Source organism: Drosophila sulfurigaster, chromosome 2L, assembly GCF_023558435.1.
Source record: "Drosophila sulfurigaster albostrigata strain 15112-1811.04 chromosome 2L, ASM2355843v2, whole genome shotgun sequence".
In the NCBI taxonomy this organism is placed as follows: Eukaryota; Metazoa; Arthropoda; class Insecta; order Diptera; family Drosophilidae; genus Drosophila; species Drosophila sulfurigaster.
This window is the reverse complement of record NC_084881.1, coordinates 22272444-22289349: the sequence shown is the minus strand read 5'-3', so window position 1 is coordinate 22289349 and position 16906 is coordinate 22272444. Positions and strand designations below refer to the sequence as shown.

At 40.3% G+C, this 16906-nt stretch overlaps 3 protein-coding genes and 1 long non-coding RNA gene across 8 annotated transcripts; 3 read left to right on the top strand and 1 right to left on the bottom strand.

Annotated features, from left to right (window-relative positions):
* Positions 1-275: 275 nt before the first annotated feature.
* On the top strand, positions 276-5356 carry LOC133848863 (aspartate--tRNA ligase, mitochondrial). Of its 3 annotated transcripts, none has more exons than XM_062284589.1 (8): positions 276-435; positions 685-871; positions 930-1098; positions 1242-1739; positions 1806-1984; positions 2343-2432; positions 2492-3964; positions 4030-5355. In XM_062284589.1, exons 3-8 carry the CDS (start codon positions 933-935, stop codon positions 4954-4956), a joined length of 3333 nt encoding a protein of 1110 aa, XP_062140573.1. In that variant the 5' UTR covers positions 276-435; positions 685-871; positions 930-932; the 3' UTR covers positions 4957-5355. The 3 variants fall into 3 exon arrangements, with proteins under 3 accessions (XP_062140573.1, XP_062140581.1, XP_062140565.1); XM_062284597.1 differs by having other exon boundaries at positions 285-435; positions 688-871; XM_062284581.1 differs by lacking the exon at positions 276-435 and having other exon boundaries at positions 653-871; positions 4030-5356.
* LOC133848923 (phospholipase A1 member A) lies at positions 5186-8599 on the bottom strand. 2 transcript variants are annotated; one of them, XM_062284671.1, is made up of 4 exons: positions 8166-8599; positions 7749-8099; positions 6472-6900; positions 5186-6415 (listed from the first exon to the last, which is right to left on the bottom strand). In XM_062284671.1, exons 1-4 carry the CDS (start codon positions 8221-8223, stop codon positions 5820-5822), a joined length of 1434 nt encoding a protein of 477 aa, XP_062140655.1. In that variant the 5' UTR covers positions 8224-8599; the 3' UTR covers positions 5186-5819. The 2 variants fall into 2 exon arrangements, with proteins under 2 accessions (XP_062140655.1, XP_062140664.1); XM_062284680.1 differs by having other exon boundaries at positions 8495-8599.
* Positions 8600-11248: 2649 nt separating this feature from the next.
* Positions 11249-13349, top strand: LOC133850272 (neprilysin-4). Its single transcript, XM_062286319.1, has one exon. The coding sequence runs from the start codon at positions 11310-11312 to the stop codon at positions 13233-13235; it is 1926 nt and encodes a 641-aa protein (XP_062142303.1). The 5' UTR covers positions 11249-11309; the 3' UTR covers positions 13236-13349.
* A 1617-nt stretch (positions 13350-14966) lies between these two features.
* LOC133845961 (uncharacterized) lies at positions 14967-16109 on the top strand. 2 transcript variants are annotated; one of them, XR_009894832.1, is made up of 4 exons: positions 14974-15161; positions 15227-15665; positions 15841-15909; positions 15974-16109. It is a non-coding gene; the product is annotated as an uncharacterized LOC133845961 (long non-coding RNA). The 2 variants fall into 2 exon arrangements; XR_009894833.1 differs by lacking the exon at positions 15841-15909 and having other exon boundaries at positions 14967-15161.
* The last annotated feature ends 797 nt before the right edge of the window (positions 16110-16906 follow it).

The window sequence follows — 16906 nt, the reverse complement described above, 5'->3', positions numbered from 1 at the left end:
TTTTCGGTTCGTGCAGATGGAAACCCCGAAACGGGACTTTAAAAAACGTAGAAAAACTGAGTGAGGTGGAAAGAGGCTATAAGATTGTAAATGGTTTGTTTTATTTAAAACAAAATTTTTTTTTGCAGATTTTTAATTTATTTAAAAGACAATAATTATAATAAATTCGCATTTGTTACTATAGCGCAAAGACATCGATGATTTCGTTTAAGAATCGATATAATATATATATAAAGGTTTAAAAATATCGATACACCAGTAGTCCCATCGATGTTTCTTCACCCCTAGATTGTTGTAGCCAAAACATTTTCGAGTTTTTTCACAAACTTCCAGGGTTTTAAAAGTTATTGAAAATAGATACTGTGCTTTTCGTATGTGTACATTGCTTTAAAGTTATAGTAAAATTGGATCAACGAAAACCGTCACATTATTGCGGTGAGAGTGTTTATCAATTGTAAATTATTGGTCAATAAGTCGTCGGCGTTTTCGCGACGCCCGGCACCACAAACACATTCACACGGTACACACAATCACACGTACACGGTTACGTTATCGTGTGCGTGCATATGTGTGTATGTGTAGAAGCTCGTGCTATGTGAAAAAGTTTATTCGGTCTCTGTAAGAGGCGCAGAAACTGTGTGTGATAGAAAATAAAAACAAAAAAAAAATGTTATTAATTTCCAGAAGCATTTGGCGTAGCCAGCAGCAGCGACTACAGCAAATCGGCAAACAAGCGGTGGTTTTTAGTGGCACAAAATCAACGCAACCGCAGCCTGTTCTTAGTACCAGCAGTCCCGGCAGCAATAGCAATAGAAGCGACCCGGTAATCACCAGCACCCCAACAGCAGCAGTAGCAGCCGTTTGTAGTCACGTAAGTGCGTGCTCTTTGGTTTTGTCATACTGCAATTTTAAATTTTCACCTAGAACAGATCATGAGTGGTCGGTATCGTGGTGGCGGCGGAGGTGGCGGTCGTTACGGTGGCGGAGGAGGAGGTGGAGGCTATGGCGGCGGCTACAACGATTTTGATAACTATAGGGGTGGCGGCGGTGGTGGAGGTTACAATGATAACTTCGGCCCTGGTCCAAATCCTTTCAACAGTAAGTTCATACAATCAATTACATCAGCTATTGGTGCGTGCGTTATCGTTATCGAAATCAATTGAAACGACAATTAGCGCCCCAGTTGGCTAATTATGTAAACTGTTTGGAATGGATTTTGAAATTTTTGTTTGTATTTTTAGTGGGTCCCAACATCTCTGGCAACGATCTAATGCATCTGATGAACGCCATGGCCAGTAATTTCAGCATGAACTCGCAGCCGCCACAGCCGATGCGTCGCAGTTGCGGCGAACTGCGGAATCATCACTGTGGTATGTTTGTTGAGCTGTCGGGACGTTTGATTAAGAAGCGAGTCAATCGTTTTGCCGAGCTGCGCGATCGCAATGGGGGCGCTTGTCAACTGGTAGTGCTGGAGGACAAGCATCCAAGAGTGGCGCGGCGCATGAACAATATGCCAGAAAACACAACATTGACCATAGTGGGTCAGGTGATGCAACGGCCACAGAATTCTTGCAATCAAACCATGCCCACTGGTGAAATTGAAGTGGAAGTCCAGGACATACTCAGCATACATTTCCCGGCAAGTGGTACAAAGCGAGCCGGCGATAAGCGCACCTACAGCACCATGGTGCAGCAACAGAGCAGCCTCGGTATCACCAGCACCGAATACAAGATTGCCAGTAAGTTCAGCTGCATTTTCAGTTTTGTAGTAACTGATTTAATAAATTGTTCTTGATTTTTTGCAGAGAACGAGAACATCTTGAAGTACTTTGAGAATCGCGACATTACATGCAACGATCTGCGGCGTGAGGATGTAGGCAAAACAGTCACCTTGGTGGGTTGGATACCCACCACCAAGAATAACAAGTTCTTGCAGCTAAAGGATGGCTATGGTCAGACACAGCTCATGATCGAGGATCAATCCGTAAGAGAACTTTACCAAATTTATAGCGTATAACCATGTTGAACCATTGAAATTAGACGAGAGTTAGTTGTTTAAAAAATCGTTTCGGATTTATTTATTTATTGTTTATTATTTGAATGCGATTGTTTGTAACGTGAATCGCATTAAAACAATGTCTGCTCACTTGCAAATAATTATATAAAAATTTAATAGAAACAAACAACAATTTTGTTTAAACGGATTCGTGACCAATTTCTTAACATTTCGGAAACTATAAAAAACATTATTTTGAATTTGTATGAATTGTAAATTTTGTTTAAACGTTTTGCCACAAATTACAACTTTACTTACAATTGAAATAAACTTATTTTCTCTATAGCTAACGGACACATTCCTCTCCACGCCAGAACAAACTGTGCTACAAATTGTAGGCAAAGTGCTGGGCAGGCCCAAGGCAAACATTAATTTAGTAAGTATTTGAAAGCAGTTCATGTTCATGATCTAATTTCCCATTATTATGCTGTACAGAAATACGATACCGGCGAGGTGGAAGTGAGCGTAACAAGTGTCAAGATCTTGAATCCAGATGACGCTTATGAAGGACCCATCAAAGCCAAGGCGAAACTGCAAAAGATGTCGATCGATGATCTCGAGAGTGAGGAGGCAGCTGAGGCCGCAGCAGCTGTTGCTTCCGCTTCAACCAGTAGTAATAATGGCGACGGCAGCGCCATGGAAACCAGTGAAGTGGCCAGCACAAGTGCTGTGCCGTTAACGTCAGAGCAACGTGTCAAAATCGCAGATACCAATAAGTTTGCAGATCGCACACACAACTGCGGTGAACTGACGTCCAATGAGATTAATGAGAAGGTTGTCATCTGCGGCTGGCTGGAATTTCAGCGCATGAACAAGTTCTTCATATTGCGTGATGCTTACGGCCAGACACAAGTACTAATAATGCCCAAGACAAAGGGTCTAGAGGAATATGCTGAGACAGCGGTACCCATTGAGTCGATTGTGCGTGTGGAGGGCACAGTAATACCGCGTCCAGCGGCCACAATTAATCCAAAGATGACCACGGGACATGTGGAAATTGAAGCCGACAAAGTGGACATACTGAATGCAGCCAAAAAGAATCTGCCATTTGAGATACGTAAATTCAATAAGGCTGGGGAACGCTTGCGTTTGACACATCGTTATTTGGACTTGCGTTTCAATGATATGCAGCACAATTTGCGTTTGCGTTCCAGTGTCATAATGCGCATGCGCGAATATTTGATTAACTATTTGGGTTTCGTGGAGGTCGAGACGCCTACGCTGTTTCGTCGTACACCTGGCGGCGCACAGGAGTTTGTTGTGCCCACACGTAAGGCGGGACACTTTTATTCGCTGGTTCAGAGTCCGCAGCAATTCAAACAGATGCTGATGGCGGGTAGCATTGATCGTTACTTTCAGGTGGCGCGTTGCTATCGCGACGAGGCCACGCGACCGGATCGCCAGCCCGAGTTTACCCAGTTGGATGTGGAGTTGTCGTTTACCAGTCGCGATGATATTATGCAATTGATTGAAGAAACGTTGCGCTACTCGTGGCCAAAGCATTTGCCCAAGCTGCAAACGCCATTCCGTCGCATCACATACGAGGAAGCTATGGAAAAATATGGTTGCGATAAGCCCGATACGCGTTTTGGTTTTCTGCTGAACAACGTCTCGGACATCATTGAGAAGAGCGAGAATTTCAAGGGCAAATACGAGGATTTTGGTGCCTATGCCATTGTGGTGCGTGCCAGCGAGGCTTTCTGGAATGGCGCCGCTCGCAAGCACTACGAGAGTCTGAGCAAGGTGTTCTCGGGCACGTTGTTTGTGCGTAAGTTCAACTTCGCCAAGGATGTGCAGGAGCGACTCACCAAGCTGCTGGGCAACGACGTGGCCACTGAAGTTATTGAAAAATTCGATCTAGAAGAGAACGATTTACTTTTCCTCTGCATTGGACCCAAAGTCGAGACGGTAAGTGAAGAATTTTAAATGAATTTAGTGTAATTTGAAGGTTAATTTTATTTATTTATCTGTAGCGCAATCTGTTGGGTCGTATACGCTTGGACTATCAAGAGTTTCTGGTGGAGAATGCAAAGGCCAAAAAGTCATATGATTTCCGCTTTTTGTGGGTCATTGATTTCCCGCTGTTTGAGCGCAACAATGTTACCAAGCAGCTGGAGAGCGTGCATCATCCATTTACGGCGCCGCTGGTCGATGACTTGGACAAATTTGCCACCAGTTGCGATAATCTCGAGACAATACGTTCGGAGGCCTACGATTTGGTACTCAATGGCCAGGAAGTGGGAGGCGGTTCGATGCGTATACACGATCGCGACATGCAACAGTTTATATTAGAGCAAGTGCTCAAGATACCGCATGATCATCTGTCGCACTTGCTGAGCGCTCTGGAGTCCGGTTGTCCGCCCCATGGCGGCATCGCATTGGGTTTGGATCGCCTAATTGCCATCTTGTGCCGTGCACGCTCCATACGCGATGTGATTGCATTCCCCAAGTCGTTGAATGGTCGCGATCCGCTCTCAAATGCCCCTGTGCCCATTTCAGACGAGGAAATGAAGCTTTATCATCTTGCCATACAGGATACGGAGGAGAATGAGGATAGCAGAAGCACAAATAACACAGCCGACGAGCAGGAGGACGATGATCCGGACGCAGTGCGTGCGCCACCATCGCCCATGTCGGCTACCAGTGAGACAGAGAACCGCGAAATGGATGTGGAAGTCAAAGCGGAGACTGAGCCAGTGTCAACTGTGGTTTTGGACGTAGCGCCGACCATTAAGGAGGAACAAAAGGAGGAGGACGCCACAATGACGGCGGTAGAGGCCACAGAAACAGAAGTTGTCGTTAAGGAAGCAACACCACCGCCTGCAACAGAAGCAGCACCTGATGCAGCGCCCGCTGCACCAGCGACACGAGCCAAACGTGTCATCAAAAAGAAGGTGTAGAGCGGTCCAGTCTGAAGCGTTGCAGCAAATGAGTTTAAAACCCCATCGTCAGCGGCAAATAATAGATACGACTTAGCATTTTAAACATAAGTGAAGCTCAAACCCAAGCAATGCAATCAGATCACGTAGCGAAGTCTCCAGCAAATGGAGAATTTCGGTTTCCCATCGAATTGTATTTGCGAATATTGTGTCGTGTTTTGTGCACTCCAAATTAGTTATTTTCCCAATACCCATTTTTGTCACACGTCCCTCACATGCAACAGAGACGCACTTCTCCGATAAGAAGAAGATGCGTTCTCGAAAACTTTCATAAGTCCACTTTTAATCATATGGCAATTTATTACAATTTACAATTAAACATAATACAAAATATAAGTATACAAGCATATGTATTTATCTATATATACGAACTGCTATTGTATTTGCGAATTTTGTTTTAATGAAAAATACAATAAGTTTATGCATATTCAAAAGAATTCAACTCATTAATTGTGTAGCAGAATTTTGAAGAAGAAAGCTCGACGATATTTATGTTGCTGGAAAAACTTGATTTACAGCTCTCTCTCTAGTGATGTCAGCAAAGCGCTAAATCGTTTTATGTAATGTTATTTTATTTATGACATCTCGTTTTTTTACAAATTTGTATGGCTTGTGGAGCAACAAGTATTGTTTATAAAGAACTTTCCATTTATAGCTGTTAAAATTGTGTTCACTGGGTTTACTAAGATGTTCAGTGCTTATTCCTATTGCTAAATATTTCTAATTGACGTTAGTAAGCATTGCTTACTAAGCAAACTGGAATTATGCATATGTATGTACATGGGGGAAGGGCAAGGAGGATTAGCATCTGTATTTGAATGGGATTAATGCACCTTCGGCATGCCAAAAATATGATTATCTATATAGCCGTGTGTAAGATTGCGGCGATAATTCCACCAATTGACTGGCGACTGCAAATTACGATTATCGAGGTCCTCGAACTCTGACGATGAATCCTGCTCCTCCACCGAGTTGAAGTTCTCCTTCTCCTTCTGAACTGGCGGACTGTAGCTGGTCCAGTGTTCGTAGAGATTCTGCGGATGGCTGGGATCGTCGGGCAGATTGTTAAAGTTGCCAGAGAGTTTGCCAAACTGATCGATGTGCTGCAGCAGTGGATCAACGTTCTGTTGTGGCAGCCGCAACGAATGCGGTGGCATGTGAGGGCGCTTCACGCCCAACGTGGGCAAATCTGTCCACTTGCCCAAGGCATAGGGCGAGGTGTCGTTGGTGTCTATGAGGAACATGCCTCGTGTGCTGGGACGCGTGTTGTCGCCCGCCTCCAACAGATAATTTGTGGCCGGACACATGCCGAGCAGATATGAGATGTAGCCACTGCAAGACCAGCCCCAGAAGCCCTTGGGTGAGCGTATCGACTCCAGATAATAAGCCGTGGCGCGCTGATGGCTGCAAGCAAATGAATCTGCAAGAGGAATTATAATTATACTTCGAATATAGAAAAATAAGTCAATTGCTCACTCATCCAGCCGGTACAGCCTGGCTGCGAGATGCCTCCATTCATATAGAAATCCGCATGGCCACATCGCTCCAGTTTGCCCTGCACCATCGCATTTGTGTGAATCACGTCAACAAAGTCCGCATCACTCGGATCCAGTTTGTCATTGGCTCCGGCTGTAATGAAGAGCGGCATCGCCGGGTCCAAACCCGTAATACGTGGTAGCTTAAATGATTTCAGCGTGCGTGCAAGAAAGTTGGGCACTTGTGCACCCAGCGAGAAGCCAATGATGTGTATATCCGTGTTCCCCGTCTCCACCAGTCGCTCCACAAGCTGGGCTGCACAGGTTCCCGCCTGGCGTGTGTTGTGCACGGCACTAATGTAGCAAGGTCCTGGCGAGAGCACGCTCCAGTCCACGTAGAAGATGTTGTAGTCACCTTTGGCCAAATATTCTGTCAAAGAAATTTGAAGGTAAGTTTGAATATTTTTAATTAATAATTATTCGAATTGAAATGTTTTCAGAAATATATACAGTATAAGATAATTAAATACTACAATTATGTATTTACACTTTTTTATAAGAAATCTTCAATCTGTAATCATTGTAAATATGATAATTATTAATTTGTTCATCTCACTTCACAAAATATAATAGGTTTCAATTATGTATATTATTTTTATGTGTATATTTATATAAATTGCCAAAGATATGTTTTTTAAAGTAATTCCAGATTTAAAACGAAGTATTTTGATTAACAAATAAATACTTTGATTTGAGCAGCAAACTTCTAAAAAAATATCATTTTGTTTTGATTTTATTATCTTCTGAACTTTTTTCTAGGAACTGTTCAATAATTAAAATTGTTGTAGGTTTATAGTCATAAATGCATTATATACAAAATATTTGTTTCGTTGAAGAGAGATATTCGAATAGCATATCATATAAGAAATTGTTAAAGAATTTAATATCAATTAGATTTGTTAAAGACTTTAAATAATTTTAAATTTGAAATTAAGACCTTTAGCAAAGAAATTTTTTTCTTACTTTATCTTACCTTGTAACGTACAAAATTATTTAAAGAAAATAATTCCGGGTTATAGGGTTTTTAAAATAATGATGCAGCAAAAGAAAATTGTAAAGTAATAGTGAACTTATTGATTGAACTTTTGATCTTTACTTTGACAACTGCTTATATACAATTGTAGTCTTCATATTATCATGACATAAGAGATCAATTTTGAGTACAATGAATTTTCTATTTCTATTCGAAAATCTTTAACCTTTAAAAATGAAACTCACCATCTCGCATGCGTTGCAGTGGATTGAGAAACATATCCGAGTTGTAGCCATGAATCAATATCTTTGTGGGATGTCGTGGATTGAAAAACGAGCTGGTAAGATTCGATTTTTCCATAGTTTCATCGATCTGCAGACTCTGACGATCCATCAGATTGTGTCGCGTATAGATATAGTATTTGATATCCGGATCGGGACAACTGCGACCAATTGCCCACTTGCAGGGTCCAATTGTGATATCTCGATTGGCAGCAGGTTGGGGTTCAGCAATCGGAGCTGGTGAAAGAGTTGTGGCTTCCGAATTGAAAGTGCGCTGATATTCATCGTCTTCGTACTGGCAGCAACAGCTGCTAACTGCAAGGAAAGATCAGGAAGTAGTTGAGTATCAAATGGATATTTAATTTAAATTTAGTTACACACCCAAAAGCAGGCAGCTTAATAATCTCAGCAATCTGTTGTTCATGGTGAAGTGCAACATGTGTTTTTGGAATTTCTTAAGCTCGAGCTATAGCTGTGTGCGCATTGTCAGCAAATGTTGGAGAAACTGAACGCCGGCACTCGAGCCACTTAACCAATTTGGCCAAAAATATAATGAGTACTTGTGCAGCGAGTCACAGTGAGTGTGAGTGTGAGTGCGAGTGTGAGTGTGTTTATAAAGTGAGAGTTGAGACCGAAAAGTGAAAACGCTGAGAATGTCAACAGTATCGACCGAGGATTAGCTAACTGCCGTCCAGAGTCAAAGAGTTTACCTTCGAGTTCGATTCACGCACTCATTTGCACACTCACTCATATATTCGTACGTGTTTGTTGTTTCAATTTTGGCCTTTCGACGACCAGGCACGTCTTTCAAAACTACGAATGCTCTTCGAGTGCGCTGCTCTTGCGTCTTTTTATAGCGCGAAAACCCTTCAATTATGGATCTGCGGTTTACCTGATAACACTAATTACTTTGCATTCCCGACCCATGCCAATAACAGAGTTTAATTCTCCGGATTTGGGTTTGTTTTTATTTACCCTCGCTCATGCCAACGTCATTATCATCATCTTGAGCATTCGTTTGCACGTTTGCTAATTGGAGCACTCATAATTGAGTGCTCTAAAAGTTGATATTCATATCAGCTTATTTCATACACTTATTTCATTCATATTTTGCATATATATTGCTTTTGATTTTATGGTATAATAGAGGGTATAATCAATGAAGGAACTACTGCGTGACGCTGTTTTAATTAATAGAAAGTGTTTTCAATATTATTAAATAATTTTAATTTACTAATTTATAATTTAACGGTTTATTGAACTAAATTGAATATGTTGAATAATAATAATATATAATGCATATAATTTACAGGTAATTTACAATTTTAACTTCTAAGGGCTTCGATTCGTTAGTATTCACTAATCATCACCACTAATGAATACCAAAAAAACAAATATATTATTAGATATTATGCGCTAATCATTGCCAATTATGCCGGGATCAATTGTATGACTTAATTAGTTTTAAAATCCTTTTCTATGTCAATTTTAAATGAATTACAAAGAATATTTATAATTAATATCTATATTTAATTATATAAGCTAGACCACATTATTTTTTATATAAAAATATTAAGTATACGTTGACTAGTGTTCTGCTCTGTTTAAAATATTAAGTATACTACCGAAGGCATCAATCTGCTGCCTTGAAGTCAAATTCTTTTACTGCTCATCTTACTTGATCATACCCAATTAAATAAAATTACAGGGTATGGTCAACATACTGCCAACAGGTGCTCAGCTAATTGCAACATTCTTTTCTGGACAGGCTACAATCATCGAGTGTCAGAAACGAACTCAACAAGTACGCTATAGCTAAATGTGATTTATTGATTAGCTTTGGGTAAATATCCAATACCTAATTTAATTCCAATGGATGCTTTGGTTCAGCTAATTTCTATAGTCTTACAATTTATTATCAACATGCTGCGTGTGGCTTCAACGCCCACGATATTTGTTTATATATAGTTATATAGATGTATCTAGATATAGACATAGTTATATATTGAATGTACGTATATAGATACTGTCTATATTTTCAGGGGCACTAATAATCTCAAACAGCACTGGCATGGAATGTCAAACAAAATGTGAATTAATGGACAGACATTGGCCCCAAAACAAAATCGAGAGATATCTCTATAGTTCTCTCTGTCTCTCTTTCACTCTTTCACTCTCTCCCCTTTTTCTCTTAGTTATGCAGTAAGGGGCGGCGCTGACAATTCCACAAAATCCATTAATTTATTTATAACACAGCTGAACAACGTTGTCAAATTCATGAACTGCTTTCAAATTGACACGCGCTGAAAGTTTATTAAAAAAATATTAAAAGTACTTAAAATGTTAACTGCATAAACAAATGGATTTTTGTTCATATTTACAATGTTTCCATATTTCATCTTTGTGCAATTTCTGTTTATAGTGCATTGAAATGCAATAAAGGAAATGAGTTCAATTTATGTGTTTTAATTTTAAAAAGTAAAATAAACATCTTCATCAAAGATTTTCAATTCACAAAGTTAAGTTTGGATTTTCTTGTTTTCATTATATTTTGTACAACCAATTGTTGAATATATTTGTTAAACAGCAGTTGGAATTTTACTCTATAGTTTTCAATTGCCAATTTTTCTAGTTTCATGGCACAATTAACAATTTCTACTGTCAGTAAGCCAGATGATGAAATAAGTAGCTAGATTAGTGTGCTGACTCAACATGTTAAAGATTACCCAAATCTTAATTTAATCACTTGAACTAAATATTTGTTCTGTGTTATGTTTCATTTTATTTGTGAAAATTATGTCTTATTAACGACAAGGACAAGTTCCGAAATTCTTGCGCAATAAATTAAATTTTTTAATTTTTGTGAAATATTCTTATATATACAGCTTTTAGTAATTTTATTGATTTAACAGTATATAGCTAAGTTTCAGTCAAGTTTGCATGACAGACATTTTGCTTAACAGACATTTTTCCTCTTGCTCGATAAGAGTAATTAATTTTGAAAATATTTAATTATTTAATGTTTGCCGCTTTGCTGCATTTCTGATTTACAAGAATGTAAACAAAATAAAATAATTCGGCAATATATTCGCGACGATTGCATGAATAACATTTGCACTAAAATATTTGAAAGTTTATATATAGTATTTTTTTGATTTCAACTAATTCAATTTCTAGAGTTTTCCCCTAAAAAGTTAAATACATTTGTTTAATTAAAATAAATCTATTTGCTTTTGTATTAGTACTAATAAGCTGCTAAAGTATTTGCACCACCGTGCGTATACGCAATATTTTGTTTACCGCATTTCCGTCTAATTCGCTACAAGCTCAAATCAATTTGCAAACATATTTAAGGTCAAGGCGGCCAGAGTCGTGCATCAGTTATCAATAGAAGCGCCATAATCTCCACCAGCAAAGCTGGGCTTATCAGCAAACCAAAGGCGAAGCTGCCTCCAAGTTAGACCTAGAAAATGATGTGTGTGTGGGAATTGAGCGCAGTTGACGCGGAACAAAACAAACGAGCGGATGAGCAAAATGCGCTGGCAATGGCAGCTGCCAATGCTCTGCTTATTAATCATCAAACCGCGTAGTTTGTGCAGTGAGGAAACCGCGGAGTCGGGTCGCTTCTTCACCGAGATCTACAAACGCAATCTCAAGCAAATTGTGGAGCTGCGCAATGCAACAATCGAGCCCTGTGACGATTTCTATGCTCATGCCTGCGGCAACTTTGGCCACTTGGCAGCGGCTGAGGAGCCCGAGGATGCGCTGCCTCCGATGCTGTACAACAAACAGGATCGCATGGAGTTCTTTATGGCGCAGCATGTGAACTTCAAAACGCTGCCTGGGAAGGCGCTCTCTCAGCTCTACACGCAGTGCAAGCAGCGAAGAGAGCAGCACGTCTTTCGTCCTGCGCCACGCATCTCTCATTGGCAGCGTCTTGTGCACCAGCTGCCGATGATGGCACCGTATGAGGAAGCTCTCTCTTTTTGGCCTTTTTTGCCCTATCAATGGCAGCAGCTGCGGCTGGACGAGCAGCTCAACTGGGTGGAACTTTCCGCCCAGCTGGCGGCACATGGTGTGCCCACGTTGCTGCATATTTACTTTGCCCAGGAGACTATCTATGTGGCATCCATTAGCAATCTGCCGTGCCCTAGTCTGCAGGGCTTTCGTCGGAGTCTGGCCAGCGTGTTGCATGGAAGTCATCCGCAAGTGTCGCGCATTGTGGCGCACGAGATGCGCGTCCTGTGCCGCGGCATGCGTGGCGAGTTGCCCACAACAACGACGACGGAGAGCGCCACCGAATCTCAGGGAGGAGGACAAGAGCAGTTGACGTTGGATGGCAATACCATGGATTATTTTCAGCACTTTTTTGCGCAGCTCAACTTCACAGATGAGATGCTAAGCGAGGCGCGCAAGTTGCCGCTCGATGTGGCACGCATTCGGCAGGCGTGGCAAGTTCTGCGCTACACAGATCCGCGCATTATTGTCAACTATGTGCTGTGGCAGGTGCAGCAAGAACTGCGCTATGAGGATTGCTACGTGTTGGCACAAGAGTTCGAGCGTCTGTTGCACGTTGAGTACTGGCAGTGGCACGTGTTTCGCTCGCAACTCAATCGTAATGTGGCATTCGCCATGTATCAACTTCACACCACACGCTTCCAGCAGCTGCGTCGCTCCAAGCTGAGTCGTCGCGATTGGTATGGATACATGCTGCCCGAGGAGGTGGAACGGAAGGAGTTGCAGGTGGCAAGATTGCTGCAGACGCATGCGCAGCATTATCTCAATCTCATCGAACACGAGTTGCACTATGGTGCGTTGGAGTTGCAGCCACGCTCCTTCTACAGCAATCTGTTGCTGCTGCGACGAGCGCAACTGCGTCACAGCTTTGTGTCGCCCTTTGTGGACCCGGAGGATGTGCAGCAGCCGGCCTATTTCTTGCGGCACTTTCTGCACTTTGTGCAGCTTGTGTTGCAGCGTCCCATGTATCACTATTATGCCACACAGGGCTTGCAGCTGTGGCGTCAATCGCGTCTGCTGGAGGACACCGATGGCTATTACACTGCCCTGGACTGTTTGCAGCGCCAAACGGAGCAGCACTATGATCTCGAGCTGCAGGACATTTATCGTCCTCTGGCCTCGCATGAAGTGGATGATGTCTTCAAGTTCTATCGCTCGTTTCAGGCAGCGTTGCGGGATTATCACTTTTGGCTGGAGGGCGAGCGTTTCCACTTTGCCGAGCAGTTTGTCCTGCAGTTCTTTGGCCTCGACGAGCATCGTGTCCTCTTCTATGCGGTGGCCCAGCAGATGTGCAATCGCCAGGATGAGATCTTTGCCGCCCAGCTGAATCGCGGCTATATGAATCTGCCTGAGTTCCAGGCTGCCTTCAACTGCTCAGCGGATGCGGCTATGAATCCAGCTGCCAAGTGCATGATTAACCAATGTGAGAAATGAGATGACATATTCATATTTATTTTGTAAATATATTTATACATTTATGTAGGTACATTTTAATGCAGTTTATTTCTCAGAGAATAAATAATTTATTGAATTAAGTTATTTAATAAAGTGGAATGAAAAACAATATTTATACCCGCTACCCATAGGGTAGAAGGGTATTATAACTTTGTGCAGGCAGGAAATGTATGTAACAGGTAGAAGGAGGCATCTCCGACCCTATAAAGTATATATATTCTTGATCAGCGTCAACAACCGAGACGATCTAGCCATGTCCGTCTGTCCTTCCGTCCGTATGAACACCTAGATCTCAGAAATTATAAGAGATAGAGCTATAATTTTTTTTTCGACAGCATTTGTTGTGTTTGCACGCAGATCACGCAGTTTGTTTCAAATTTTTGCCACGCCTACTTCCGCCCCCGCAAATCAAAAAAAAAACGAATAACAAGCCTAATTTAAAAGCTAGAATTTTAGTATATACAATAATTACTGTAGAAGTTATGATTCCTGAATATTTGGTTGCGATCAGATAAAAATTGTCGAAGTTATTAAAGAAATACTTTTGTAAGGACAAAAACGACTACTTACTAGGGGTCTTAGTTGTTTTGGCCGACAATCTGGCACATTGTGCCGTATATGGTATATTTTGAATGGTGTACTATATTGATATACCAAACATACCATTATCACGTATTGGATAATAGCTTCATTATCTATATTTCCGCGCGTTGCTAGTTCCTTCATTACCAGTAAGTACTCTAGGACACTTTCACTTCGTTTCATTTTTCTTTCACACATTTGTTTGTGAAGTTCTGCACTATTCGTTGCCATTTTGAATTCACTTAGAAGTGCTTGTTTTAATGCTTGCCACTTGATCTAAACCAAGTGATAGATTTCAGTTATCAGTAAGTTTTGTTTTTCTTTTTGAATGAGTGAAAAAATTGAGATTGCTCTTGTTGGATTATTTCGACAAGATCCTCTTTTTCTTCATCAAATAATTTTATTTTATTTTAATTTATTGGTCGTGGGCAAGGAAATAAACCGGATGAGCGCTGAGTGTTTATGGCGTTCGTAAATCGGCATTAGTGTGCTTAAATGATGTGCTCTGTGATGATAAATCCGCAATGAAGACAATAACAATGCCAATTGAACGTACATTTTATTGAATTTAATTAAATCTTTGAAACTTCCGTCGGACAACTGCGTGCCAACACTAAAGAAATTCTCCAGGGAAATCGCTTAGCACTGGTCACGAATATTAGCGGGAACTTTCGATACAAAGACAAATGTTGCATAGATGAAGTAGAATTATTTACTAAGCTGGTATGCACCAGGAACCATTGACTTCAATATAAACAAGAAGAAAAGCTCAGACTACTATAATATACCCCCAACTGTACTCGTAATCAATTATTAAAATATACCAAATGAATATACCAAAAAATACTGGATCACGAATATAAGCGGAAAGATTCAATTAAATCTGACGAAATCCGTCATATTATGGATCAGCGCAGTAGAGTTGAGCTGTCGAACAGCTGATCGTTGCCACTTCTCGTTATAGTTGTGAATGTTGCGCCATGGGCTGCTGAGGCTGCGCGTTTCTGATGCCGAGACTCGTTGCTACGATTTGGTGCTATGTGTTGCTGAGCCTGCGAAACTCGTCGTCGATTTGCAAAGGTATCTGAGTTATTTTTTAATATTATTTAAACTTCATTTCGAGTTGTCATTGAATCTAGATCTAAATGACAACTCGATATGACGTTTAAATAATATTGAAAAATAACTCAGATACCTTTGCAAACATAATCTTAGTAAGGTTATCTAGCCGATTGTGTAGTCTAGATGTATAGTCTAGAGAGTCCAGAGCTCAGAGTCAGTTCAAATAGAACTACTTAAGTAAAATGCTCCTCAATTTCTCAAGTATGTCGATTGTAAACATTTTTGTAAATATTTTTTTTTTAAATATTTTATTTTTTTATTTATAGTTCTTCCCGGACAAACATCATCCAGTTGAATCGAACCCTAATCCGAATCGAATGACTAAAGATAATAGTGGCCCATAAGAAGAATGAACTGAAGATGTTGCTGCTGTCATAAATGACTAATCAGTTGCTCATTGAGTTGCTCGTAAAGAGTCGGGAAAAGACACTTATTTGCAGATAACGAGAAACGGTCGAAATTAATCGTCGATTAGAAGAATGTACTGAAGATGACTATTCGTTTCTTACTTCCGTCGAACTGGGGTTACACTATAAATCAGCATTGATGGCGATTGCAAACGCTTTCAGCTCTCGTGGATCGGTGTTAGTGTCGGAATTCAGGCCAGCGGCTGCGAAAGCCGCCCTGATGACACGATGATGTACCGCTGAATGCCCATGGTGCCCTGCATCTGGAGTATGATTTCGTTTCTTCTAAATTATTGAGGTAATTATTCCAAAGGTATCTGAGTTATTGTACATTATTATTTAAGCTTCATTTCGAGTTGTCATTGAATCTAGATCTAAATTACAACTCGATATGAAGTTTAAATAATATTGTAAAATAACTCAGATACCTTTGCAAACATAATCTTAGTAGGGTTATCTAGACGATTGTAAAGTCTAGAGAGTCCAGAGCTCAGAGTCGGTTCAAATAAAATATTTAACTAAAATGCTCCTCAATTTCTCAAGTATGTCGGTTGTGAACATTTTTGTAAATATTTTTTTGAAATATTTTATTTTGTTTATTTATAGTTCTTCTCGGACAAGCATCATCCAGTTGAATCGAACCCTAATCCGAATCAGCATCAATAGAACCCATAAATTGGTTTCTCATGGAGTCTTTTCGTAAAGAGTCGGGAAAAGAAACTTATTTGCAGACAACGAGAAACGGTCAACAGTTATTTGCAAGCCTCTTCAGAGCTCTGTGAGAATGGTCAGCTATCGTGGTGACGTTTCGTGGGGTCTTACTAGAGTTTTTATGTCGCGTATAAGCTTCCGTACAATTTTAAGAACTCCAGGTGATAGACTTGTCATTGTCCTTTTTATGTATTGGCATGCATACAGAATTGCCAAAAATACACTTTTCCATTCCACCTTTTGAAGAGAAATTATAACTTTTGCAATTCTTTCGAAGCCTCTATTATTTCCATAGTATTAGAGTTTTATATTTTTGAATAATAATTTGAACAACAAATTTTATAAATATAATAATTTCTATGAATGTCTAAGAATGTCTATGAATGTGATTCTAGAATAAACAATCGTCTATATAACCTTACTAAGATGTCCGTATGAACACCTAGACTATAAGAGATGTTTGCACGCAGATCAAGTTTGTTTCAAATTTTTGCCACGCCTACTTCCGCCCCCGCAAATCAAAAAAATCGAATATGCGTAATTTTAAAGCTAGTTACCAATTTTGGTATATACAATAATAATTATAGTAGTTATGATTCCTGAAAATTTGGTTGCGATCAGATAAAAATTGTGGAAGTTATTAAAGAAATACTTTTGTATGGGCAAAAACGCCTATTTACTAAGGGTCTTAGTTGCTTTGGCTGACAATCTGGTATATTGAGCCGTCTATGGTATATTTTGAATGCGGTACTATATCGATATACCACATATACCACTTGGTATATTTTTAGTATTTTTCGCAGTATATTTGGTATATTTTGAGAATAA

Bases quoted from the DNA above. Each gene is read 5' to 3' on its own strand.
- LOC133848863 (XM_062284581.1), top strand. From the start codon at position 668: ATGTTATTAATTTCCAGAAGCATTTGGCGTAGCCAGCAGCAGCGACTA. The intron at 1,099-1,241 runs GTAAGTTCATAC...TTGTATTTTTAG, and splicing joins TGGTCCAAATCCTTTCAACA to TGGGTCCCAACATCTCTGGC. The intron at 1,740-1,805 runs GTAAGTTCAGCT...GATTTTTTGCAG, and splicing joins CACCGAATACAAGATTGCCA to AGAACGAGAACATCTTGAAG.
- LOC133848923 (XM_062284671.1), bottom strand. From the start codon at position 8,223: ATGTTGCACTTCACCATGAACAACAGATTGCTGAGATTATTAAGCTGC. The intron at 6,901-7,748 runs GTGAGTTTCATT...TTTCTTTGACAG, and splicing joins ACTGCAACGCATGCGAGATG to AATATTTGGCCAAAGGTGAC. The intron at 6,416-6,471 runs GTGAGCAATTGA...TTCCTCTTGCAG, and splicing joins AGGCTGTACCGGCTGGATGA to ATTCATTTGCTTGCAGCCAT.
- LOC133850272 (XM_062286319.1), top strand. From the start codon at position 11,310: ATGAGCAAAATGCGCTGGCAATGGCAGCTGCCAATGCTCTGCTTATTA.